At 41.0% G+C, this 25,866-nt stretch overlaps 1 protein-coding gene across 1 annotated transcript in view; it reads right to left on the bottom strand.

Annotated features, from left to right (window-relative positions):
- Positions 1 to 24,259, bottom strand: part of LOC135181620 (tyrosine 3-monooxygenase-like) — a 30,745-nt gene extending 6,486 nt beyond the window's left edge. Inside the window, exons 1-10 of the mRNA XM_064154854.1 lie at positions 24,068 to 24,259; positions 23,036 to 23,210; positions 21,037 to 21,125; positions 18,507 to 18,574; positions 17,707 to 17,757; positions 13,674 to 13,819; positions 6,664 to 6,799; positions 5,954 to 6,023; positions 4,207 to 4,263; positions 229 to 324 (exon numbers count right to left, since the gene is read on the bottom strand). Coding sequence (XP_064010924.1) covers positions 229 to 324; positions 4,207 to 4,263; positions 5,954 to 6,023; positions 6,664 to 6,799; positions 13,674 to 13,819; positions 17,707 to 17,757; positions 18,507 to 18,574; positions 21,037 to 21,125; positions 23,036 to 23,210; positions 24,068 to 24,259 — 1,080 coding nt within the window. The remainder of the gene's footprint in view (positions 1 to 228; positions 325 to 4,206; positions 4,264 to 5,953; positions 6,024 to 6,663; positions 6,800 to 13,673; positions 13,820 to 17,706; positions 17,758 to 18,506; positions 18,575 to 21,036; positions 21,126 to 23,035; positions 23,211 to 24,067) is intronic.
- Between the last annotated feature and the right edge of the window lie 1,607 nt (positions 24,260 to 25,866).

The raw sequence follows: 25,866 nt of genomic DNA, 5'->3' as shown, positions 1-25,866 counted from the left end.
CTTGCTTTAGTTGAGTTTTATCTCTCTAGGTGGAACACATGTAGGCACTATACTTTTATTTTTCCCTATTCAGTAGCTTCTGGGAAGGGAGAACAAAGTTCATTGCAAAAGAAAGATCAGTATTGTAAATTGTATTGGTTTATGTGAAGAAATACTACTCTGTTTTCACCAGGGAGTTAAGAAAACCTTACAGTAGAAAGCTTTCAATATCATACATTTGATACATACCTTAAGTTCCCCATAAGACGAAAGCAGTCCTGCCCCATAAGCTCTGATTGATCCATTTTCTTTGCAGAGACCAAACTCCACAGTGAACCAGTAAAGCTGGTAAGAAGAATGACTTGTGAAAGAGCAGACAGTTAATTTCTAATATTCTCATTATTCCTTTAATTTTCTTTTAGCCTCATTCTTTAATGCCTTCAGATGTTCAATTTTTATAGCTGTGTATTTTAAGAAAGTTAATTTTTCTCTCATCATATATAACACATATAAACTTTAACACTTGTTTGTTTTTTCAGAACATGCAATTCTTCCCATTCTCATTCCACCAAATAATAAGAAAAAAATGCTAGTGGTAATTATATGGCTAAATAAAGCCATAAAGTCCCATTTCCTTTATTTGGAAGATGCTACAAATTGCCCTTACAACCTCTTAACCATAAGCTTCAATGTAGTTGGTGGAAACTGGCAGATTTCAGCCCATAGTCCACAGAAGTATAGGCATACCCCTACAGAGGGTTCAATGCCCTAACAAAGTTACTTGAAATTACAGTTTCCCTCCTCCTTTGTATGATAACATTCAGAAGCACTGAAGAATGTCTTCTCCCTTAGCAGCAATGTACCCTGTAAGACTATGCCAATTACACTTTTATTATGCTCCAACAGAAAATAAAGATTCATCTCTCTGGGCTTTTCTTGCAATAAAGCATGCTTATAACCATACTTCCTTCACCAGCTGGACAGTAGTGGGATAAAAGCAACTCTTGGCTCTGCCAAGCTGTTAAGCCTTCCACTGTTATGGCATCCAAAGATACGGACAGTGAAAGAATACTTCTGGACACAGCTTGATCCCTCAGAAGCTGGACAGGTGGTGTGCAAACTGGAAATGCAGAAAGCATGAAGCATTGAAAAAAATATGGCTTTGAGTTACAACTCTCCAAGGTTACTTTAGGGACATGTAGCTCTTTGCTGCTTCAGGTTTGACTCTGGCTGCAGTTTAGCCATAAGAATTGCCTTCTCTGTAGCCTTCTCCAAGAATTGCAGGCAGTTTGCAAAATAATGGAAGACAGTATGTTACTCTGTCTATTTTATCTTCCTTTCTTTCTCTTTTCTTTTCTTTTCTTTTCTTTTCTTTTCTTTTCTTTTCTTTTCTTTTCTTTTCTTTTCTTTTCTTTTCTTTTCTTTTCTTTTCTTTTCTTTTCTTTTCTTTTCTTTTCTTTTCTTTTCTTTTCTTTTCTTTTCTTTTCTTTTCTTTTTTCTTTTCTCTCTTTTCTTTTCTTTTCTTTTCTTTTCTTTTCTTTTCTTTTCTTTTCTTTTCTTTTCTTTTCTTTTCTTTTCTTTTTTCTTTTCTCTCTTTTCTTTTCTTTTCTTTTCTATTCTTTTCTTTTCTTTTCTTTTCTTTTCTTTTCTTTTCTTTTCTTTTCTTTTCTTTTCTTTTCTTTTCTTTTCTTTTCTTTTCTTTTCTTTTCTTTTCTTTTCTTTTCTTTTCTTTTCTTTTCTTTCTTCCTTTCTCTCCTCCACTCTTTTCTCACATGTCTTAAAATTTTGAAGACTTGGTTTTAGCTAGCATAAGTGCCACTAAATAAACAGCATGCCAGAAATACTTTTTTGTCCTACAGATTTCTGAATCACAGAATTAACCAGGTTGGAAAAGACCATGTAGATCATCGAGTCCAACCTGAGCTGCACTCCCTATAGTTTAGCTAGTAATTCTGTATTTATATTGCATTAATAATCTTTATGCTTATTATTACGTAGTGAAAAGTCTTTTGAGCACTTCCTCACTTTTTAAAAGGTCTTTTTTGACTAAGGAATGAGATGTGGGAAGAGGAAGAATTCTTTTTAGCATTTCATTAAATTTGTATTTGTCTCTTCATTAATGAGGTTCTTTCAGCTCTCACTATCTTAACAGGGGGTACAAGACACAATACTCATTCACTCCATGGATGAGGTGGACACTATCAGCTTTCTGTCTCCTATGCACAGACCCACCTGCTTAGAGAAGTGTAGGGACTGAATAAAATAATGCCGTTTCAAATTTTGTTTTAGAATTGTTACAGACCACAACAAGCAAAGTTGAGATTCTTTAAATAAACTTTTAGTTAGCCCAAATGTTGTGGTATCATCTAAGCTAGTTACCTACATTCTCATTATAAGAAGCAGAGAATGACAGGTACTTAAAGAGAGAAAAAAAGATATTTTGCTGGACACTTTACCAGGATAGCAAATATGTTACAGGTTCCTCTCTACCTTCACTTTCTACTGATGAAACATGAAGAATTAGTCTGGATTGCATGTTTACCTTTTAAACAGGTGAAGACTGAGATGTTAATCTATCATACATTTACTGTTTGGAATATTTGAATGGCATTTTAAAAATTCTATTCTCATAAGATCTTGAATTAAAGGCAGTCTTTTATAAAAGATCTCCTTACTCTACCTCCCCAAACCCTAGTGACAATTTCAGGCATGAGATCCATCATTCTTCTAACCTTAACCTTACCTCTAATCTAGTCCAGGGTCAGCGAGAGGTGCTTGTAAAAGAATGCTATGTAAGCCACTGGCCTTCACCCACCCTCACCAAGATTAGGGTAACAACACAAAATGGCTTTCTGGAATTTGTAATTCTTTTGACTCTATCAAAGTCATGGACCTGCATCTTAACCTAGCCTCTCTAGACCCAGAGAATGGGAAACTGCACAGAATATGTGCGTGTGTCACTGTCTTTTCCCACATAGTTCTCTCATAGCACCAGTTCCAAACCTGGATGATGTCACAAAAAATCATCTTGGGTAAAGCAAGACTATGGTTTCACCTAATATGGACAAGCTTGGCTTACTGCCATTCTGATTGGCTATTCTGTGTCTAAAGGTCCATTAGTCTTGGGAGGGGGGATTGCATTCATAAAAAGAGATGAGCAGGTAACACAACGTGGTCTGCCATTGTATTCGTACTTGCTTGCTGCTTGATACTGCTGCCACTGCCTGCTACCATTGCTCTCTGCCTCTGGCAATAATTCTGCCATTGCCTTCTGCAGCATTATGCTATGCTAAGCTATAAGTTAGCCCAGCTGCATAATAAGAAGCTCTGATGCTTTGGGCCTGAACTGCCTGGAAACTGCCTGCCTCAAGTTTACCAGGAATAGGCACCAAATGGCTCCACATGATAGGCCTGCACAGCCAGCGTGACATATGTGCCAAAACTGCACATTGCAAGACATTCTGCCTACACCTGCAAAGACGAAGAGCCCTGGAAGGGATACAAAGATCATCCACAGAAATCAGGATAAGGTCAGAGATAGTCAGCCTCCTTTCCCCAGCAGCCTGTGAAATCTGGGAAGAATCAGAAGCCTCAGTGGCTGACAAGACATTGACAGAATTCCCTGACAGCATTCTGGGGGCTGTCTGAACCTGTAGCTAGCCCTGTAAGTCGGGAAACAATTTTTGTGAGTACATACTTAAAGCTTCTTGTAATTCATCAATTGCCTTCTGTTGTTAGCAGAAAGGAGCTCCTTGAGTCCAGCTAGTGAGCAAGTGGTGTAATTAACAACAAGACCCTTCTCTTCCAGTTCAATTAATGTTGTGTTATTGCTAGCTATTTCTAGACCTATGTTATCATCTGCATAATGTTTCAAAGACCACTGCAAGAAAACCTAATTTTTATTAAAATCAGTGGTCAGGGGGTGAGACTCCTAAATACTGAAAAGTAATAAGCAATATTAATTTTTTTAAAATACCCTCTTGCATTAATTAGTTACCCCCTCCATTACTCCCACCTGGGTGAGTGTAAGGCTCCTTTCCTCTCCTCAAAAAAATCATCAGGACTGAGGCTGTCATTATCTGTGGATGAGGAGAAGAGACAACCCGGATGATGTTCCCTTTTTTACCTAATCTGATACACTGGAGAAAAGCCTTCCCTGTGCAGTAAGGGATATGTGGTGAATTGTTTCGGGTTTGCCTTCAATACTAAACTGCCATCTGTACTTACTGTGGCCAGTTTCTCAATTTCCGCTTCAGATGATCCAAGAGAAGCCAGTCCAATATCCTAAAGCAAGTAAGCAAGCAGGCAGCATTACACCAGTGTGATTATTCAGCCCAAGGGAGAGAAAAAGGGGAAGGGGGAGTACCACATCATTTCTAACATGAATAGCATGAACTATTCATTGTTTTTGTCACCCAAAATGACCTTCCATGGCTTCCAGTATGCCTACCTCTCCCTGGCCCCCAGCTACTTACCACTGGGAGCCACACTAGATGAGTGTTTAATTCTCAGTGCTCTCTGTATAAAGTTAACCATCTCTTGACTTAGTGCTGGACTATCCCTGGCAGATTTAGGAAGAGGCATAAGAAGGAAGGACAGCAAGATGGGCTTTATCTTTGCCATTACCCTTCTGTTTCTCATTCTCTCTCTGACATCCCTTATGAGCAGGTCAGATTCATGCAGGGAAGATTCTGTTTACTCTCATCTGTACTTCCTGTTAATTGTTATTCACATGATAGGAATCTGTAGATGCCTCTTCCTAGCTATCCCAGGAGCCATATCATGCAGCAAACAAATAAAATCAGGACTTTTTCACCATTCATTGCCTCACGTTGAAATCAAAAGAAAAGAATGTTCATGTGGTGAATTTCAACTGTGAAAATAATTTGTGAGGGAAAAAAAGTGAAATATGAAAATTCATCTACTGTGACCCTGTGTTATACAGTCTGTGGAAAAGGGGGAGAGATGAAAGTTTTGAAATTGCTATAATCTCTTATTTCTAGTGTGCCTTCAGTTCTGGTATTGAACTGAACTGAAGAGGTTTCTTCTAGAATAAATTATAGACCACTAAGATATTTTAAGTACTATTCATCTGAATCTGATAATAACATGTATTTGGGACCAAAATGGAAACTGGTATGTATCCATGTTGATACAAATGAAAACCAATTTATATGAGGTGAACTGGCTTTCTTATTAAGATATTCTGACAAGGACATACATCATGTAACCCCTCTGCTCTCATTACTAGTTTCCATACTGGCCAGTCATTGATAAGCTCAGAATAGGAGTTATCTTCTTCACTTTGCTATGGTTTTGAGACATATACATAGCTCTGAAGTCTTTAATTATATGAGGTCATTGAGTTCACTTGGGTCTGACATTACTGCTTGTACTAAATAGCCCCTTGTTGCACAAAGACATCCTGTTTGCTTTTTTGGAGCCTCCTCAGGATTGCTCAGTGTGAGCAATGCTGTGAGAATCTGGTAAGTTGCAAAAGGAAAAACAACTCTAATGAATGACATGGTGATGGACATAATTAAAGTATCATGTGAGATAAAAATGCACATCTAGAGACAGAACCAGCCTGAGGGCTTGATAGCTGTGCCTTGTTAGATTCATGCGGTCTAGGACAGGAAGCCAGGGGAACAACATGGTCAGTACAACTCAAACACAGCACCTCAGAGGCTCCACTGGCATCCTTCTGCAGACTGACATGGCCTTCCCACAGAGAAGTCCCACAGGCACTGCCTACCCTTCCTTTTACACAATGTCTTTAGAGAGCAGTGCTACCACTCCTTTGGAGTGAAAATATCCTGAGGCACTGCTAGCCCACCATCTCTGGAGGCTGCAACTCAGCCATAGTCAAGTCTTAAAATAGCATGTCAAGCATTGTGAGCTGCATGCCTTTCAGGTATGTCTGGTCTGCTATCCAGAGGACTTGGTTAAACAGCCAACAGAAAAACCTTCTTACCTGTGAGAACTGGGCAAATTCTTTGTCAGCTAGCATGGGAACATGACCCAACAACTCATGGCAGAGGTCTCTGGAAAACAAGTGACTCTTTGTTTCAATAAAGGTTTCCTTTAGTGCTCTACATGAACCTCCCAAGGAGGACTTTACCTGATAGACCCCCAAAGAGAGATAGTGTGAGGACTGTTCTGCACTGTCTGCTTCCATATCTGGGCCTGGCTCTGCAGGGTTCTTGACAGAGCGTTCCCTTCTGCCAGCTGCCCCCCTACTACCTTGGCTATTCTCTCACTTGGAATGCCACAGGCACTAGTGTTCTATGTCAAAACATCTTTGAAAGGCCCCTGTTTTGTCCCAGCATACAACAAAAGCATCTGTGTGAATTTGTCATTTCTCATGAAATGTAATTGCTGTTGTCTGGTCAGCGCTCACTGGGAGGGTTTCACAGCTGGGGATCAAACCCCAGCAAATGGTAACTGAAGGCAGGATGAAAAGATTAAACCAGATATTCTCCAGTCTTTTCCTTCCCAGACAGCTTTTCAAGAGAGACAGAGACACACCCTCTCATGCATGACTTCCTCTTCTAACTCTGCAGCTACCAGTTTATCCAATTGTTTAATTCTGTAAACTACTGGATAGAGTTCCAGAGCTATTCCTCAGAGAATCATCTCCAACACATTTAGAAGAATGGGATTGTGCCAAGGCATCAAACTTACGGTTCTGGGGAATGCACAGGAGAAGAGAAATGCCTTATATATTGTGTGCTCTGGAAGACACGAAATGCCAAGCGAGCAAGGAAGTCACGAGCAGACAGCAGTCCTGCAGCTGGCCTCAGCTGGAAACCTGTCCTCTCTGCAAAGTGAAGTGAGACCAAATGTAGGCATTTCTAGGGTTAACTGCACAACACAGCTATTTCAGTTGAACAATTTCAGAGGATCTTTGAACTCTGTTGCAGTATTTCCCTCCACCTAAGCGCAGTAGGAACATCTTGGCTTTTCATTAGAATCTTAGAATCATAGAACTGTCAGGGTTGGAAGGGACCCCAAGGATCATCTAGTTCCAACTTCCCTGCCATGGACCTCACACTAGATCAGGTTGCTCAGAGCCACATCCAGTCTGACCTTAAAAACTTCTAGGGACAGGGCTTCTACCACCTGTCTGTGCAACCTACTTCAGTGTCTCACCACCATCATGGTGAAGAACTTCTTCATAACATCCAATCTGAATTGTTTCCACTTCTAGTTACACTCCATTCCCCCTAGTGCTATCACTACCCAACACCATAAAAAGTCCCTCACCAGGTTTCTTGTAGGTCCTCTTCAGATACTGGAAGGCCACAATAAGGTTTTCTCAAAGCCTTCTCCAGACCAAGCAGCCTCAACTATCTCAGTCTGTCTTCATAGATGAGGTGCTCCAGCCCTCTGATCATCCTCATGGCCCTTCTCTGGGCACGTTCCAGCATGCCTAGACCTTTCTTGTAATAGGGATTCCAGAACTGAACACAGTACTTCAGGTCTGGATCTGTGCAGATGTGCCCCTGCACTGCTATGTATCCAGTTACTGCAACATCAAGTCACCTAGCCATCATGTCACACACTTTCACGCAGCAATGATAGAAGGTATGGGAGTACTGCCTACCCTGCTTTACACCTTTAGCACATTTATAGGCATTTATCTACTACGTCCTACATGTCAGTGATGTGTCTGAATCTGATCATGATCTTCATGATCAAGCACATGACAGAACCTGGGCTCCTCAATTCAAGAGAGATGTTGAGATTCTGGAATGTGTCCAGAGAAGGGATGACAAAGCTGGTGAAAGGCCTGGAACACAAACCCTATGAGGAGAGGCTGAGGGAGCTGGGGTTGTTTAGCCTGGAGAAGAGGAGGCTCAGGGGGGACCTCATTGCTGTCTAAACTACCTGAAGGGAGGTTGTAGCCAGGTGGTGGTTGGTCTCATCTGCCAGGCAACCACAGTAGAACAAGGGGACACAGTCTCAAGTTGTGTGTGTGGGAGGTACAGGCTGGATGTTGGGAGGAAGTTCTTCCCAGAGAGAGTGATTTGCCTTTGGAATGGGCTGCCCAGGGAGGTGATGGAATCACCATGCCTGGAGGTGCTCAAGAAAAGCCTGGATGAGGCACTTAGTGCCACAGTCTAGTTGAGGGCTGAGCGAAAGTTTGGACTGGATGATTTTGGAGATCTCTTCCAACCTGGTTGAGTCTATGATTCTATAGTCCATAGGGCAGTACCAAACCTGCATTTTAAATACTGGCTAGTCTATTAATCCTTGGATTATCTCTCATTATCTCTCATTCCCTGTATATCTACGTAAAAGAAAAATAAGAGTTAGATAAGGGACACATACTGCCCCTACCTTTGTCCAAGATTGTGTGGCTCTTCCCTGACGTAAGGTTACTGTTTAGTGCCTTCTACAGACTTTCTTATTCATTGCATGGAAACACCTAGTACGTTGGACTGTTGAAGACAGAAGTAGGTGGACCTTGGATCTGCTCCAATTTAAGCAATTCTTCTGTTTCTCAGTGGATCTAATTCAACATACTCCAGAAGAAAAATCAGAGCATACTATTAATTTCATTTAGTCGGGGCATGCTCCACATGCTCCACTAGCTCAGCACTGGCAAATTGCTCTCAGTTTTATCTTCTTGCCTGGACTTTGTTAGAATGTGCACAGGCAGCAGAAAGAGCAAAAAGGCCCTCATCAGAGGTAAGGGTGCTGGAATGTGGCTCTCTATCACTGGAGTTTCCATAAATGCTTCCACCTAATTTTCCCCTCTGGTTTGTCTATTTTTCTGCTTTATGACCACCTAGAACTAACTATGCAGACTCTCAGTGAATGCTCTGCACATGTCCGCAACACCTTTGCAGCATGATTTCAGCTTGTGCTGTCAGTGTTACTCTAGTACACTCCATACTGCTATGAAAGGTCTGTGAGAGGAAACTAGCAAAATAACCAGTCTCATGGTCAACTGAGTACAAAATCTTTTCCATGGGAAACATGTTGGTGGTCTGCAAAGCTAAGAAAACTGAAAAATCACTGCTTTAGAAGAAAGACAACGATAATCTTTTTGAAGTCTCATATTCAAAGTCTGTGTTACATTCTCAGATCCCATAAATGACCTTTCATCTTCTTTAAAGCATAGAGCTGCACTTCAAAAAAACCAGAAAAGGTTTCATCCTTCCTTCTCCATCCATATTCTATTGTGTCATGAAGCCTGGAATCTAATTTATTTTATGTAAACAAATGAAAAAAATCCCACCCAGAAACCAAGTAATTTACAAAATTTGTTTTGGTTTGGTTTTCAATGTTTCTTCCAGAATTCCTTGTTTTGCTCTGTCTGGCTACTAGCACTTTTCTCACTAAAAAAAGTTAAAAAGAGAGAGGGAGAGAAGAAGAAAGGGAGGGAGGGAGAGGAAGTAGGCTGCACTGGAAGAATTAGAAGCAACAAAATAACTGAATCTATATAGGACAAAGAAAAAAAAAAGAATGGACAGCAAGGAATTCTACCTGACAATTGGGAGGGATTAGGTAATTAGCATTTGCCATGGTTATATTGTATTGAGCCACTGAATTCAAAGCTAATGCGTACTGAACTGCCTCAAAGCTCAATACCAAAGAAACCTATGACTATTATGTCTATGCTGAGCGAAGGCATCAGAAATAACCATGGAATCAGAAATGCTTGTAAAGCATCTTGCTATTCTCTCCCTTTCCCAACTAAGTAGGGTGTTCGAGGGAATAGAGCATCAGCTATGTCTCCTTAGGCACTGGCCAGAAGCTGGTATAAGAAGGGTAATCCCTTGCAGCTCACGCCACACTAAACCAAACCAGAGGATTGTGAAAGTTGCAGAATATGGTCATCTTTGGGCTAAATTCTGAGTCTGAGTGAAATGAAAAGTACATCAGCTGAAAAATATATCAGACAAGAGCCAAGCCCTAAGTAACTCAGTTTTGGAAGGACTATGAAAGAGGCTAGGGAAATTTATATTGCTTTAACATCTATGTTGGAGGAGCAAGAGGGAAAATGAAAATTACAGCTTATGTTCCCTGAGATGCCCTTTGAAACACAGGCCAGTGAATGAGACAGTCTGCTGAAGTAACAGACTTGGACACTTGCCTTGAAAAGCCATAGGAAAAAGTTATCTACTGAAGGTAATCTCTGTAAAATCTGAAGTTTTATTTCATTACTGCACAATAAATCCAGCAATTAGTACAGAATTGGGCATGTGGTTAACTGGACCTGCTGCCCAAAGATCTCTGATATCAAAATGATGAAGGGAAGGTCTTGAGCAGTTGACCTAAAGTGATCTGTAGGGCTTAATTCTTGGCCTAAAACCTCATGTATATAGGTCTGTGCATTCTAGTGTGAGCTTGCTTGAGTTCACTTGTGATAATTTCTTCCAGCTGTGCAGGACAATGAATGCCTAAATTCAGACATCTTTCCTAGAAAGAAAGGTGTGCCTAGGTTTGTCAGGTTAACCCTTTAGAAAAACACTTGCCATATTGAACACTTACAGAGTTAACTACTTAAATTCCCTCTAAGTAATTATGAAATACTTATGATGTAGAGTTCATTTCTCTTCAGCCTCACTAATAGGCCAGTTGACACAGATCTTACAGTTCAACTTGTATTAAGTCAAAAGGAATTGCTTGCTTGAGTTCAGAAATATTGCTGAGTAAAACAGAAAATGGGAGTCTGTCTGTGTGGAGTGGTTGAAATATGATCACTTCCCTTACACAATATCTTTCTCTCTCTCCCTCTCTGCATCCCTATAGCTTATTATACTTAAAGTTACACCACAGGAGGTTTAGCAAAGCTGCACAAGGGGACATTTAGACTGGTCACTAAAAAGCATTTATTTACTGAGAGAGTGGTCAAACACTGTAACAGGCTTCCTAGAAAGATGTCCAATGTCCCATGTCTGTCAGTGTTTAAGAGATGTTTGGACAATGCCCTTAATAAACACGCTTTAACTTTTGGTCAGCCCTGAATTGGCCAGGCAGTTGAACTAGTTGATCATTCTAGGCCCCTTCCCCTTGAAATATTCAAGTCTAGCCTAGTCTGATTTCACTGGGACAGAGTCATAGCCCAGCCACAATATGCAGTCCACAGTCAGTTTTGAGTCAGCCAGGACAGGTGACCCCCACTGGCTCATAAGTGTACCTCATACCATAAACATTATACTCATTGTAAGGACAAAAGTTTACTGGAGGTGGAGGGATTTCTTCTTGGGCTTCTCCTTACTCTGCTCATCTTCCTTCACCTGAGGACTTTCTTTTTGTTTATCATGGTCATCATAGACTTGCTGGGATGAGTATAATTTTGTATACTGTACATTGGTAATAGTTTGGCTGTTTCATCCAACTTATTTTGTTTTCAGCCTGCAAGTCTTCTCTCCTTTTCCTGATTCTTCCTCTCTGTTCTAGGAAGTCATCACTGGGTGACTGAGCATGTTATGCCTATGCTAAGGAATGGTCCAGGCTTTTAAGGCATTGTATAACAAAGATAGATGCTTGGGATTAACACCCTCAGTGGGACAGGATAATCTGGGACTTGCCCAGACCTAAGAAGTGACAGGAGGAATTGTTCTATACATCTCCACATGGCCTGTAGTTGAAACACATTCACTGCATGCCAAGGAATTTTGGGACACACATTACAGTCTATTGTTTGGTTAAGGTTTAGTTGGTAGAGCACTGCATACCTGTAACACAGTTGATTGAGCTGTAAGGAGCAAAACTTCTGGCTTTGCTGCTGACAGTGGTAAAAACCACCCAAATTAGTAATAAATTGGAAGAACTCTTTATAAATTGTATCGCTCACTTGGTGACTGCTCGGCTTGAAGCTGTCCTTAACACAGATCTTACAAACTTTGCAGATGCCTCTGGCTCAGATTGAGTTTCTTACAAATAGACCTTGTAGTGTCAGTATTCATGCTACTCTAGAAAGCATTCTGTGAAGTGCAGTGGGACTAAAACAACTTACTCTTAATTGCAGCTAGCTGTAAACATAGTTCTTTCAAACAAACTTTGTTCCGTCTGTGAATAATCTTTTACAAAGCCTGGAAGCTAAATTAATTCAGGTTTCATCTACAGTTTAAGGAGGGTAGGACCAGTATTCCCAAGAATCATTCTTCCAGTTTTCCTTAGACAACCATTTTGGGATGGAATAAAGTTCCTCTGAAATACCCTATTCTCATTCCCAGTCAGAATAGTTCAGACAATTAACTTACACCAGACATCCCATGCTTTTGAGTTGAAACTCACTGCGAACATCTTCCCAACTGTCATTAGCAGAATTTTCAGAATTGCTGCCTTTAGTGTGGAATTGTTTTGGTTTGGTTTGTAGGTGATGGGGTTTTTTGGCTCTTGGGGTGGGTTTCTGTTTTGTTTTAGGACATTTTGTACAGCACAGAAAAAACTTAGAACAAGACTCTACAAAAGAAGCAAGCAGGCCCAGCCCAACCAGTGTGAGCAATACAGATCGTATTATGACAGGGTACTTTTCATGTTATCCTACATTCTCCCACCTTGAATTCATCTGATTTATTTAAATATGAATATTACTGTGAATCAAACCAGCATCACATTTCTGGAGCTCCCTGATATCAGCTTTTTGTGCGTATATGAGAGAATATCAACTACTTTGCAAGAAAAAATATCAGCACAGTTATTACAGGGGAGAAATAAGACTGATAGTTGAATAAAAAGGAAAATACATCATGCATGCACAGAAAAAATCCTGCAGCTGGATGTGATGGTACTCACAAGTGATGATTTTCGTATGCCAGCCCTAAAGGTGCAATAGAAACTTTGTCACCAAACAGCTTAATCTTCCCTAGAAGTGGCAATGTCTTAGAAAACTCTTCAGCAACAGAAAGCTTATTTTGCTTAGTAGCATCACCTACTGATACATGAAGCAGGTCACTTCATTTTCTGGATATTTACATGTAATTTATTTAAAGCTAAGCCATACTTCTTATTCATTTTATCATATTTATCAGCTGTCTTTCTCTCTCCAGCACATCTTGTCACTGAAGAGCAAGGAGGCTTTAAAAAACACTTTCTTAAGTCATTCTTGATAACAGTAGGAAATCATCTGGTTAACCCCAAGTGCTTGTCCTTGGGAATCCATAGCATGTGACATCATAAAGATAACATAAGCTTCCTTCTTTGCCTGCCCCTTGTTAGTCAGCCTAGCAGTGTTATGTGTCCTTTCACCTATGGCCATATCCTCATGCATTTACAGACTAGCCTCACAGCTTTTCTTCTTTCCTGTCAGCCACATGGCAGGTACCAAAGAGTTTAGTGTGATAAGTGGGGCCAAGGAGATAGAAAGAAGCAATGTCACTTCAAGGTGACTGCTGACTGACTAGCAGGACCTCCTGGAAATAATTTCCTCTAGGACACAAGGCCATCCTGCCTCATGCATCAGGAAAAAAGTGGATGTATGAGGTATGTACCTGTAGTTGTGCTTAGGTCCTACCAGCAGTGTACTTAGAGAAGCACAAAATACAGCCAAACCCATATAGAGTTGTGTGCAGAAGCCACTCTCAAACTTACAGTTTGGTCCCTAGATATGCCCTATGCTAGAGCTCAAGGGAACTCTACAGCTAACCAGTTTTGTTCACGAGTCCTACAAGATGGTTTCTGCATGTATGTGGTGTACAAATGCATTCAGGAAATCACAGTTCACAATGACTGACCTTTTAAAAATGTGGAGACATCCTGAAGTTGAGGTATATTATCCTCTTGGTAGCCACAGTATTTCTCCAACTGCTGGAAAGCATCCAAGTACTGTGTACAAGCATGAGTAGGATAAAGGCTGCTCAGCTTCCTGTAGACTTCTCTCCTGAAAATTAAAAGTCATAGAGCATGACCCATCTCAACAAAGCAGTACTTATCTGCCCTATCTTCAGATTCACAGAGAGGCATAAACCCTGAGCACAAGCAGTGGACTGACACCTGGTGTTTGGAAACTGATGCCTGGGCAGATTTAGCAAAGCATAAGGGGGTTTTGTTTCACTTTTGCTTCAGGAGATGGGTTCTTCAGCAAATCTGATTTATGCTTTCCTACACCCTGCTCAATATAACAGGATTCTAATCCTGATTCACAAGTGTTTCTTGCTTAGGTGTAAGGGTGTCCAAGTTAGCAGGGAAATCCTAGGGAAACACTGGAGCTGTGGCCCTCTCTAGGTTGTCCAGTTTAGGGATAGAATGAATAAGGTACTCCTTCCCTCTCTATGCTGGGGTACAATCTGAAGTTCTGGTCACCCCACCTCCTTACTAAAGCCTAGCCTACACTTGAGTCTTACAAACGTCCCCCTAAAAAGGCACCTTTTCTGATACTGAAAAGTAACATCTGGACAGGCAAAGAGATTCATACTTTTGCAGTTCAAAATGCCTGGCATGGGCTACATATTAGAAAGACATGCCAACTTCTTGAAACATTTAGCCCTTTATACAAAAATAGAGTAACTGAAGAAAAATATGTATAACCAGATTTCAGCACAGGCTTCAAGCTTCTCCCAAACTTGATGGTGCCTGGATCTAGAGCTGTGGTTTGGAATATATTTAGCTGCTACAAAGTAAACAAGTAGTAATAGGATGATGGCAAAGAACCTTATAGAAATGGTTATTTTTGTTCAGACATGGCCCTGGGGTATTAGAAATTTTATAAACATTGTTTTATGAAAATTGAGGTCATTCTTGGAAATGCTGGCTACAGAAAATGACCTCTTGTTGGGTTTGTATTGTATTTTTTTGTGTGATGCTGTCGTTGCTATGGAGGTGATAGCCAGTCCCTGGGAATGGCTTTCTTTACTTGTACAAATGTCTTACACAACGTGGGAGTAATGAGCTAGAAGGAAGAAGGGAAGAAAACCTTATGAAGGAAAAATATTAACAGAACAGAACAGTGGCTATTGTCACTATTGCAAAAGCTTCAGGAAACAGAAGAATTAGGGTGGGAATGAGGAGAATTAGAGCTCAAGCATTGCCCTGACTTACTTCCCCATATATCACTACTGCCTTCAGTGGGGTTATATAGGATCTGAACCAGTAGATGGTTCATTCCCAGATTGGTACCTAGAGAGAACAGACTTGTTTACACTTCTACACATATGATCCTTTTTATCAAAGCATCATTCTGCTATGCAGCTAAACACTGACTACCATAGAAACTTAGGAGGACTGATGATGAAAGCTTTGTGTCCCTCCTCTCAAAGTACTTCTAAGAGAATCATGTAAGTCCACTCTAAAGTCAATAGAGAAGCAGATATCCCCGAACAATAATGTAGCATCTCAGATAGGTGTAATATCTCATCATATGGAGATCCTATCACTCAAAGGATCTTTAAGCTGCTATTTGATGGTTCTTCAGTGCACAGATGCAAAGAGAAACTACTGAAAGCATTGTCTATGAAATACTCTAGATAGGAGCCTCATAACAAAGGCTCTTCTTGGTGATGCACAAGGGACAATGGGTGGAAGCTGAAGACCATGAAGTTTCATTTAAACATGAGGAGGAATTTTTGCACTATGAGGGCGACAGAACAGTGGAACAGGCTGCCCAGGGGGATTGTGGAGTCTCCCTCTCTGGAGATATTCAAAACCCACTTGGACACATTCCTGTGTGATCTGGTTTAGGTGATCCTGCTCTGCAGAGTGGTTGGACAGGATGAGCTTTTGAGGTCACTTCCAGCTCCTGACATTCTGTGATTCTGTGATTCCGTGAGACAGACACTTGAGGCTTTAAAGCCAATGACCTTACTTTACATACATGTCATTAATTTTTTAGGAAAAAAAGTGGTACTCTTCAGCTTTATTACAAAGATATGACAGGTGCATCCACATAATTGTCCTAGATTCTCCCATTTTCTTGTATAGCTCTTGCCCATGAAACATCTTTTATGACTAAGTTTCAGAGCCTTCCAAGAAGCCTGCTTGAAAACAGAAATTCAAATCATTTGCACCCTCTTTATGAAAGTCATATTTCTTCACTTGATTAGTTTTCATTTTTACAATCATGTTGCTACAATCTGAAGGCATCCAACAACTCTTCAGAGTGAACACCAAGGGAATTTAGTTTGTGCTACAAATTTCCTGTTCAATTGCAAAGTACTCAATTAAGTTGTGCTGTAATGCAGTTGACTTCAGGGCACAGCCCCAGGGGGCTGTGATAACCATTGGTCTAATTTTGGAAACAGCTTTGCATAACAAGACAACCTGGGTTGCTGGGACTAACTGTCTGGGGAAATAGAAGGATACTCCTTTAAGGGTCTATTCTATTACCACAGTGCAACAAATACTAGGTTGAGAAGAGCTGGAATGACAGAGGTTGGCAACAAAAGAGAAAAACAGGAAAGAACACAAAATTAAGTTTTCTTAAATATGACATTTCCACACACCATCTCATGCCAAGATTGTTGGCTGGTGGTAGCAATCATGAGCATAACACTGACCGTCAGTCTTTCACAATTAAAAGATGTTATAAAGTCCTATTCGAGCTTAATAACATTGTGATCGCCTAGACAACTTGGATGCAAGTTTTCCATGGGATTGTGAGAAACACCCCTCAAGCCTTCTATGGCACAGCAGACTTTATTTAAAACAAAACAATCACTGAGAAAAAGATGGAATGGCTCTATTGTCGAGGTTCTGGAATGAGACATCTAGTGTACAGCTAGAATTCCTGGCATTGACATAAACTTTGTGTGTAACTTTGGACAAATCCCTTAAGCTCAAGCTTTTTCAGTTCCACAGTTATAATATGTGGTCTTCATTTTCCCTTTCCCCCACCTTTAGGCTGACTTTCCATTTATATTGCAAACTTTCCTGAACAAAGACTCTTTCTTATTAGGTGCACATGTGGCACATTCCACAAATCTGGGACGCTGCTTTTAGTTGGGACATTTGGACATATTTATGTTTGTATTATCATACAAATGTGTACTTATTGCTGCTTACTGAGATTTGTAAAAAGTAGTGGGAGAGAGTGGAAACAGAGGTATATGAAATAAGAACTCTGCTTTCTTTCAAATCTGACATGTACTTCACATAAAGTATGCAAACATACTTTGAATTAATTTTCTTTGTTTGGGGATGGATTTTCTAAGTGCAAATCTCCAGGAGAAACAAAGCCCCTGTGAAGAAATGCTGCACACACGTGAAAGTAACTTATCATCCATTCATATAACAACATAGGCTGTTTTACAGTGTAAATAATGTGTCCTGGCAGGGATATAAAGTCCAAAACTTTCTTTACCTCCAGTTTGAAAGAATGATACCTGTTCATGTTAACAGGAATGAATACTTGCGAGGAGAGCAAGCAAGGCTGACTTATGATCATTGGATTAGCCATGTCCTGTGAGTGCCTTTGCATCCTGCAATTAGGCATTTTCTCCTAGCAATAGATTTGGAAAGGTGATATTTCTGTTACCACCATAGCTGCAGTAACTTAGAGGTCAGTGAGATGAAGTCATACTTGGAATGCTGGTATTTTCTGGGGACTGGCAGTCAGGGAGATGGTCAGGAAAAATGTATTTTTGCTCCAGAAAATGAATAGTTAAGACCAGTCCTGAGAACAGATTTCTGCAAACTAAATGACCAAAAAGTAACAAAAAATAAGTAAAATTTGAGGTGAATAAGTAAGGGTTTAAAATGTTATAACTATCTCACATTGCTAGTCTCTCCTGGCACTCCAGTGAAACAGCCCAGGAGTCAGAGTAATATACTCACCAAGTTGCAGTCTCCTGTGCTGTGTACTTGATGTGAGGCAAAGGGTCTCCTCTGTAATGAAGAGAGGAAATAATGCGTGTGTGTAAAGCAGGTTTCTTTTCTGAGGGCTGTTCCTCTCCCCTTTTCCTCACTTTTGCTTCTTCAGTAGGTCTGAGTCAGTTCAGTTCATTTTCGTGCTGATTTGTGCTGATATTTGGTGGCAGTGAGAAAACTATACTCAAAATGAAGTCTCTCCAGACCTGGGAAATTTCACCTGTTCTTGGACACTGATAATCCACAATCAGTTCTACTTATACATCTGATTGATTCTGTCAGACAGCAGCATGATTGTGCTGTTTACATGCAAAGGTAGACACATTTTCAGTCACCCACATGAGACCTGAGATAGCTAATGTATATAGTTAGATACATGTTATCAAACAAATAAAAATAGTAAATCGCCTTTTTGTTGTTAAAAATGTCTCCCTTATAGTTCCTTGGAAAAAAGATTAGTCTCAGCTCAGAAACTAGTCCTAAAAGAACTATTAAATTGAAACAAGAGAGAGTCACATTGAGAAATCACGTTGAGCAATCACCTCTGCTAAGACAAAATGCAACACTGAAGACGTGAATGCAATACTAAGATTTTTATCTTAAGGTATATGTGCTGCATAGTGAGTCAAAGGAGTCAAATGTGCTGTGTCTGAATTCTGTCTTCTAAAACATAACAAAAGATTATGTCTGTGGCATTTCTTGCACAGAAAGATGTCTGAAAGTTCATGTGGGCCACCACAATTTCTCTTCAGCAGCCTTGTACTTACGCTCTGTAATTAAAGGCAAGGTCAGCAAAGAATGCCCTCCGTTTCTTATACTCCAGGTCAGCATATCCCTGAGTCAGAAAACAGTTTGAGAGAAGCTTTACCTTAAGAAAGATCTGTGGGCATAAATAAATTTATTAACAGAAGCATTCAGAAAACCTAGGACTCAAACAGATGCTTTTCTCTGAGGCAATGAATTTTGAACCTTATGAACAGGGCAAGCCAAATTCTGCAGATACATCCATGACATTTAGATGAAAATCCAAGGCCTGTGATCAGAAATAAAAGTAATGTGGATTAATGGGAAGGTTTTGGAGTTGTTCATAGACACTACATTACCATGTGATTACACTTACAGTCAGATTTAAATGCAAATGACACAAAAAATGGAGTTGAAATAGAGGCATCACTTCCACTGGAGAAGAGCTCAATCTCTGAATCATCTCTTTCTTCTGCTAGGCATGAAAGTTGTTGCACAGTGCTGTGATGGTACCAAGGCTAATGCAATCTCACCAGAGAAAGTACACTGTGCCTGCACAATATCCTGCACTTTGGCCAAAGAGTCTTCACAGGCTAGAAATCAACAGTGTCACCACTGCATCTGTAGAAAGTTCAGGCTTTCAGCTCAATGCCCCCTTACCCATTTGTCACTATGTTATGATAAAGACAGATTCAGTTGAATCTGTTTAAAGGGGCAGTCCACCTATTTGATGTCAGTTTTCTTCCTGTCTACTCAGTGTTTACTAGAAGTTGAGCTTTTCCAGCTATTAAGCATGAACAGAGATGTGGACTCAAACTCCTTTGAATTTTACATCATTCAGAATAGGAATAAAATCTGAAATCTGGCACTATGTTACTATTATAACTCACAAAGCAGTGCTGATCAGCATCACTCTACAAATATTTATTATTCTAAAATATTCAGAACTTACTGGAACCACTTAGTACACTACAAGCCAAATTTCTCCCTTAGGTTTATTCAGATAATTGTCAGTGTAGCAATAGCACCAGTAATACTGCAGTTAACAAGTATTGTGTGCATGAATCTGAGGAAAGAACTGGATCCCAAGAGCATGTTTATTTTTGTCATGTGTTGTGGATAATAAGTTCACTCAGATGCCACCCTTACATGTCAGGAACTGTAGCAAGCCCAAGCAAAACATGAAGGAAAGCCACTGGGCCAGACTAGCATCAATGCTGTGACCTGTCAGCTTTGTCCCTGCTGTTCCTAGGGTTCCCTACCTGACTCTGAGCAGCAGGAACCACCCTGGGGAACTGTCACAACCAGTATCAGGGTGCCCCAGAAACTGGTGTTAGGGTGTCATTGGCTTGCTTTTCTGGCCATTAAAGAGACCCTAAAGAACGAAGTGAACCTGCTGAGAAGGACAGCTCAAATTACCTATTTGGTAGTAAATATGTACAATCTTGGCTGAGCCAACTGTACATCAGTGGATTTGACACTCTCCTCCAACCCATCTATTTTTGAGCAATGTTCAGCAGCACAGTAAATGACCCCATGCCATGCTACCTTCCGCCACAGACAGACGATTTTCAATGCCTGTGCTAACTTGTTTCGAGGTGGTTCAGGCATCTCTACAGTGCAGTGTGCTCTGCAGTGTAGATTTATTCTCACTCACTGCTCAGGTAACTGCACCATTGGTGTTTTGTCTCATCCTCTTCTGTGTTCGTCTCTCTTATTTGACAAAGTAGGAGGAGAACTTAGTCCATTTGAAATAATACCCAATGTACATTTATTTCTCTCGTGAGAAAGCTCTGGGAGACCTTACCACAACCTTCTGTAAGTTGAAGGGGCCTACAGGGATTACAGTAACAGGAGGAAAGATAATGTTTTCAAACTGAAAGAGGGTAGACTTAGATTAGACATAGAGGAAACTTTTTACTGTGAGGGTGGTTAGACACCAGAAGAGGTTGCCCAGGGAAGCTGTGTCTGCTAATTCAAAACTTTCTGTAAATTTAAGCTTAATGTTCTCTTCTGTGGGATCTGAGCATGCAGCACTTATTAGTTCTCTGTCACTTGTACTCACTACCATCCTCTGAATATTGAATAGGATCCCTGACACATGCCAAATTAAAAACGCAGATATGGAATACCTGAAAGGTCAAACACAGAGAACAGAAAGCAGTAATCTGGGGAACTTGGCTTTTATGTGGACCAGCTGGTACAAAGTGTGTGTACTTCAAATGTATGAGGTGAAATAATAAATGAGTGTTTTTTTAATTATTATTATTAAACGATTAAATTCAAAGTCATGCTAAAAAATACATTGAATAGAAATTGCTTCATTGTGTATCTTCTGTTAATCATAAGCACACTGGTCAATCAGGGCCCATCATCTTTTCTCAGGATTCTTCCAATTCTGCAGTCCCTAATTCCACCAACAACCAGCCTTTATCTGGCCCTTTATTTTTTCTATCCTTTCATGAGTATTTCTCTAGTCTTGACATTTTCCTTACAAAAAATTCCCTACAGAGACCTTCTTTTTAAATTAAATAATGTTGCCTTGAAACTCACAGGGTGACCATGGTCCAAATTCGGATCATACTTAGTGATCAGATGGTGACAATTGTCCAGATCTTGGACTTTTCTGGGGAACCAAGGCACTGGAAAAAAAGCAGCAAGAGTTAAATGAGATAGGATGAAATAATTTCTAAAGTTGTGCTGCAGACTACAAGCTTAATTTTCATCAGTACCTAAGAATATCCATATCTATGTATCTATACATCAGTAGGTAAATTTATTTATTGACCAAACTGGCTAACTGGATGAAAAATTATCTGAAACTAGCTCACAATGATAAAGTATCAGTTTTAACTGGTACAAACAATTTTTAAAGCCAAAATTTCCTTTTAAGCCAAATGTGCTGTGTGGAGCAGAATGTCTCAACAGAAAGAGCTTTAAAGCCAAACCCTACAAATTCTGAGTTCTTGCTGGTGCCCACACCTAAGGTGTCTCTGTGGGCCACAAATACCAACTCTCTGACCCTTTCATCTTAAAATGCCTTAAGGCACTACTGAATTCTGGGGTCTGAAATGCCTGGGAAAGGTTCATGACATACTAGAGTGCTGTGTGTAAGTCTAAACTAACTTAGAAGCAGAAAGACTCCATTTATTTGCATGCCAATTGTATTAATTCTAGCATCATAACATACAAAATAAACCTATTTTTATTATTTTTGTTCAAAACCATGATTAAAAAGAAAATGTGAAAGGAATGATGTCCTTAATATTCCTGTGCTTTAACCATAAACATACCCTTTTAACAGTACCTGGTTTTTATTGTAGATTCTAGCACCAGCACACCTGAAACTGACTGCTACTTCTGAGCACAAACCTCTCAGCTCCAAGAAACTCCTACTAATCATATGCTTTTTCAGCATTTTAGAAAACCCTCTTTGCCTTTCTGGTTTCCCTGATGATACCTTCTTGATACCCACACAGTCCCTGACAATAGCTTGACAGGGACTGCCTCTCGTCACAAGCCTGAAGGTGAATTTCAAGCAACATCCAGAGATGTCCGAAGAGGACTTGTATTAGATAAAGGGACCCTGGGGATTCCTGCCTGGATTTGTAAGGGTAGGAACTCTATAAATCCTGCATTCAGGCTGTATCTTCAGTCTTCTCATCTGCCAGGGGCTCCTCTGGCATCATCAGGATTGTGTCTCTAACAGCTTGCTGTACTTACCCATCCCCTACCTTTCTGTAAATAGGAGAAATACCAGTTTGCCTCTGGCAAGCTCATTTCACATCCTGATGACTGGTAGAGATTGTGACTCAAATAGAATATAGGCAGTGGAGTAGGACTTGCAGCACTTTTCCAGGTGAAATACCGTTCCTAAACTGCAACCTTTGAAGCTGTCCAACCTCCAAAGAAGCTTGGTAAAACGCCTGATGCTCTGTTACTCCAGATTTGGCAGCAACTCTATTCCCTACAAGAAGCTCATCCCCTGATTCTCCTATCCTGCACAGTGCCTGCAAATTTTTTGCTGACTTTCTTCCTCAAGCACTCTGGAAGCTTCTTTAGAGCTTGTTGCACCCAGCCCTTTTCAGTGAAGAAGCAATGTATCTGCACAGTCCTACTGGACCCAGATGGCAGTAGCCAGGACACTGCTTCTTTGAACAAAACCAAGCAAATGAAATATTTAGACTCTCTGCTCTATCATATTCCCATGAAGTGTATGCATTTGCCTGAGAGCAGTCAGCATTCTGCACAGCTCTCAGCACATAATTTTCCTGTTATCAAGAGGCTTCTAGCTTCTCATTTTGCTGCTCTATCCTTCTCATCTCCCTTTTTGCTGGAATGCTTTTCTCACCTCAGATCCACTAGCTATGACAAAATGTCTCTCACCCCACACAAATGGGAATGATGGCAATTCAGAGAAGACAGTTGTACAGTGAATTAAAATGAATGTGTACTCACCAGCTCTCCAGACAGATTACTGATACGAAGCTAAAGCCAAAAGGTTACTCCAAAAAGAAACAGAACAACACTAAGAGATGCATACATTTCTTACCTTTGTCTTCTCTGCTTGTTTTCACATTCTCTGCTACTCTCTTCAAGGAAGCGATAAGGATACTAATATCAGCACTGCGAATTTCACATTCAACAAAAACATCAAGATCACCATCAGAATTCTTGGACTTTCTGGCTCGTCTGGTTTCAAAGTGATGAATCTCAGTTTCAAACATCTGCAAGAGCCAGATGTTCATACGATGCAGCTTCTCAAAAGACTGAAAATCCAGGTAAGTCTAGATATAATTCTACACTGTCTTTTAAAGACGACTAAAAGAAGTGTTAGCAAGAAGTGCATGTTCAGTAATGAAGCTTAGCAATGCCCAGTTTAGAAGGAGCTGAAATACAGGCAGAGATAAACACTGTAAAATTAGATAGAGATAGATGAAAGATGAGATACTGTTGACTGCAGCATTTTGTCTCGGCAGAAAAAGAGTGGATGAGTGGCTAGGTAACTCTTAAAACCCTGGCCAAAAGAAAGCAGATCTATTGATGTATAATAACACCATAATTATTAAGTAATTGTAACTGAGTGAAAATAAGTAGCAAATACAATACTTTTTTTTTTTTTTTTTTTTTTTAGTTATTAATTTTCATAGATGAGAGTGAGCACCTGGTAGGGATGCTTCAAGTGCCCAGAATAAATAATGCCTGTATGGTTTACAGCTCCAGTATTTTCTCTATCTCCTGCCAAATACACAGAAAAAAAAATCATTGGCTTCTAACATGGAGTCATAGTTGGCCCCTGCAACAGCTAAAAAGAAGGAACAGACTGATGTCTGCTCTAAACAGCCCTTTCATGAAATGATGATTCTTCTGCTAGTCCATCTCTTCAGAGCATTCTCTTTCTACAACTAGAGAGGCCAGCTAACCTTTCCAAGCAGCTGTAGCAAAAGACAATGAGCAAGCGAGAAGGTAGATGAAAGCATAAGTCAGGCAGGGAGCAGAAGGACAACAGAGGAGTGGGAAAGCAGAAGCCAATAGATACAGAAGAGAGGGCTCAGTGGAAAAAAAGGAAGGGTGAAGTCCATACCTCAAAAACTTTGGCTGCCTTAGAGAGCTCAATCTTCCCTACATTGCACAGGGTGAAGGTCAGGATGAGAGTGGCTCTGCCATCCTCCCTGTTGAAGTCCAGGCTGTCTTGTCTGTTCAATGACTGCATGCTATGCATCTCCTTGCTGGCTTCTTTCTTTTGGCCTGAGATTCCCACCAAGTCAGTCTTCATTGGGAGACAGGGGATTGGCCTGCAGTTGCCAGATGCTGAATGGAAACTGCCTTAGAATGTAAATGCTTCTTCCAGAGCAATAGCCAGGGGATATGGTGGTTATGGAAATGCAGTGCACCTGTATGGATGGTGAGCAAAATCAGAACTGCCAAACAGCAGTGAGGCAAGCTGGTTGCTACTGTGTCAGGACATTTATGTTGGCCATGCCAGAGACATCAAGGGAAGCCATGTGCGTAGGATATGCGCAAGAGCCCAAGACCACCTCCTCCTCTGGGTAACTTCAAAGTGCAATCCTTCCACTGTGTTTGAAAGTCTCTGAAAGCTGTTCAACTCTAGAGATGGGCTTCTTTGTGGAGAGGCAATTAGGCTGAGCCCCATTTATGTCCCTCTCTCTGGAGTGTCCTGCAATGTCTGACACTGCCCTTCCTCCTACCTTTTCTTACCTCCCTGGGGCCCCCTGCACTGCCCATGCCCTCAGGGAAACAAAGGGGATCTTTCCCCAAAGCCGAGCCCAGACCAAGTTCTGTTCTCTCTGCACAGACAAAACTGTGACAGTGTCAGGGACCTGAGACAGAACTAAAGCTCATGTCCTGCTTCTGAGATTTTCCTGCCCACAGAATCTAACCTGTTCTACTCTAGCCCTACAAAAGCAGAGTGCTGTGTCCACATTAAATGATTTTGGAATTTGTTTCTGCCATGATTTCATCTCCAATGAAATATATTATCCAAAAGCCCAGGCTTACATCTTCCTCAGAGTTCGCAGGGAAAAGTCAGGGGGAATTCAGCTCTGGTTCTTTCAGGTCATGGCATCCCCTGACATCTACAACCACATCTTCATATCCCAGGTTACAGGGTGTTAGAACCTCTGTGGAAGTTGCCTCACAAGCCCACAGAGAAGGCCACATCTCTGTGCTCGCCTTGCAGAAGGAGCCGCTTCTGATGCGTCCCTTAGCTGATGCTGGCTTGGTCACAGTACTATACTGCTCTTGCCTTCTCCCTGGACAGGGAAGATGAAGACAGTGTAACCAAAATTTGCTCTCCAGGGACAGAACAGCATCATGTTTTGTCTTTGCTCAAGGAAGAACACTGGGGAGACCTTGATTTCCACTCCTATTGCCTGGCTGAGACAAACCCAAGGTGATTTGCATCAGCGTGCCCAGCCAGGCCAGGGCAGGGCAGGACAGGCCACAGTGTTGAACTCAGCCTGGCCCCAAGCTGCAGCATCTCCTTCTCCCTGGCTCAGGTCCCAGGGTGGCTGCAGAGAGGAAAGGAGGCAGGGAGCACTTCAGAGGCAACTGACCTACAGCTGAAAACTGAACAGGGCAGGGGGAGAAGTGGACTTTAAAGGGAAGAAAGGATCATCCCTCTCCCACATTCCCCCGGCGGTGGTGGCAAGGCTGGGTACAGGAGAACAAGGCTTAGCTGAGGCTATCTTGAGTCCGAAGTAGGCCATTCCTGTGACTGGTGGGTGCATGCATTCCCCACATCCAGGCCACATTCGTGGCATAAACAACAAATACCACAAGGTCTCCCACTCAAGCTACAGACAGACGTACAGGTAAATGCTCTAGGACTCAGGATGCATGCCTCCACCCAGCACTGGCCAC

Source organism: Pogoniulus pusillus, chromosome 15, assembly GCF_015220805.1.
Source record: "Pogoniulus pusillus isolate bPogPus1 chromosome 15, bPogPus1.pri, whole genome shotgun sequence".
In the NCBI taxonomy this organism is placed as follows: domain Eukaryota; kingdom Metazoa; phylum Chordata; class Aves; order Piciformes; family Lybiidae; genus Pogoniulus; species Pogoniulus pusillus.
This window is presented reverse-complemented; position numbering and strand designations above follow the sequence as displayed.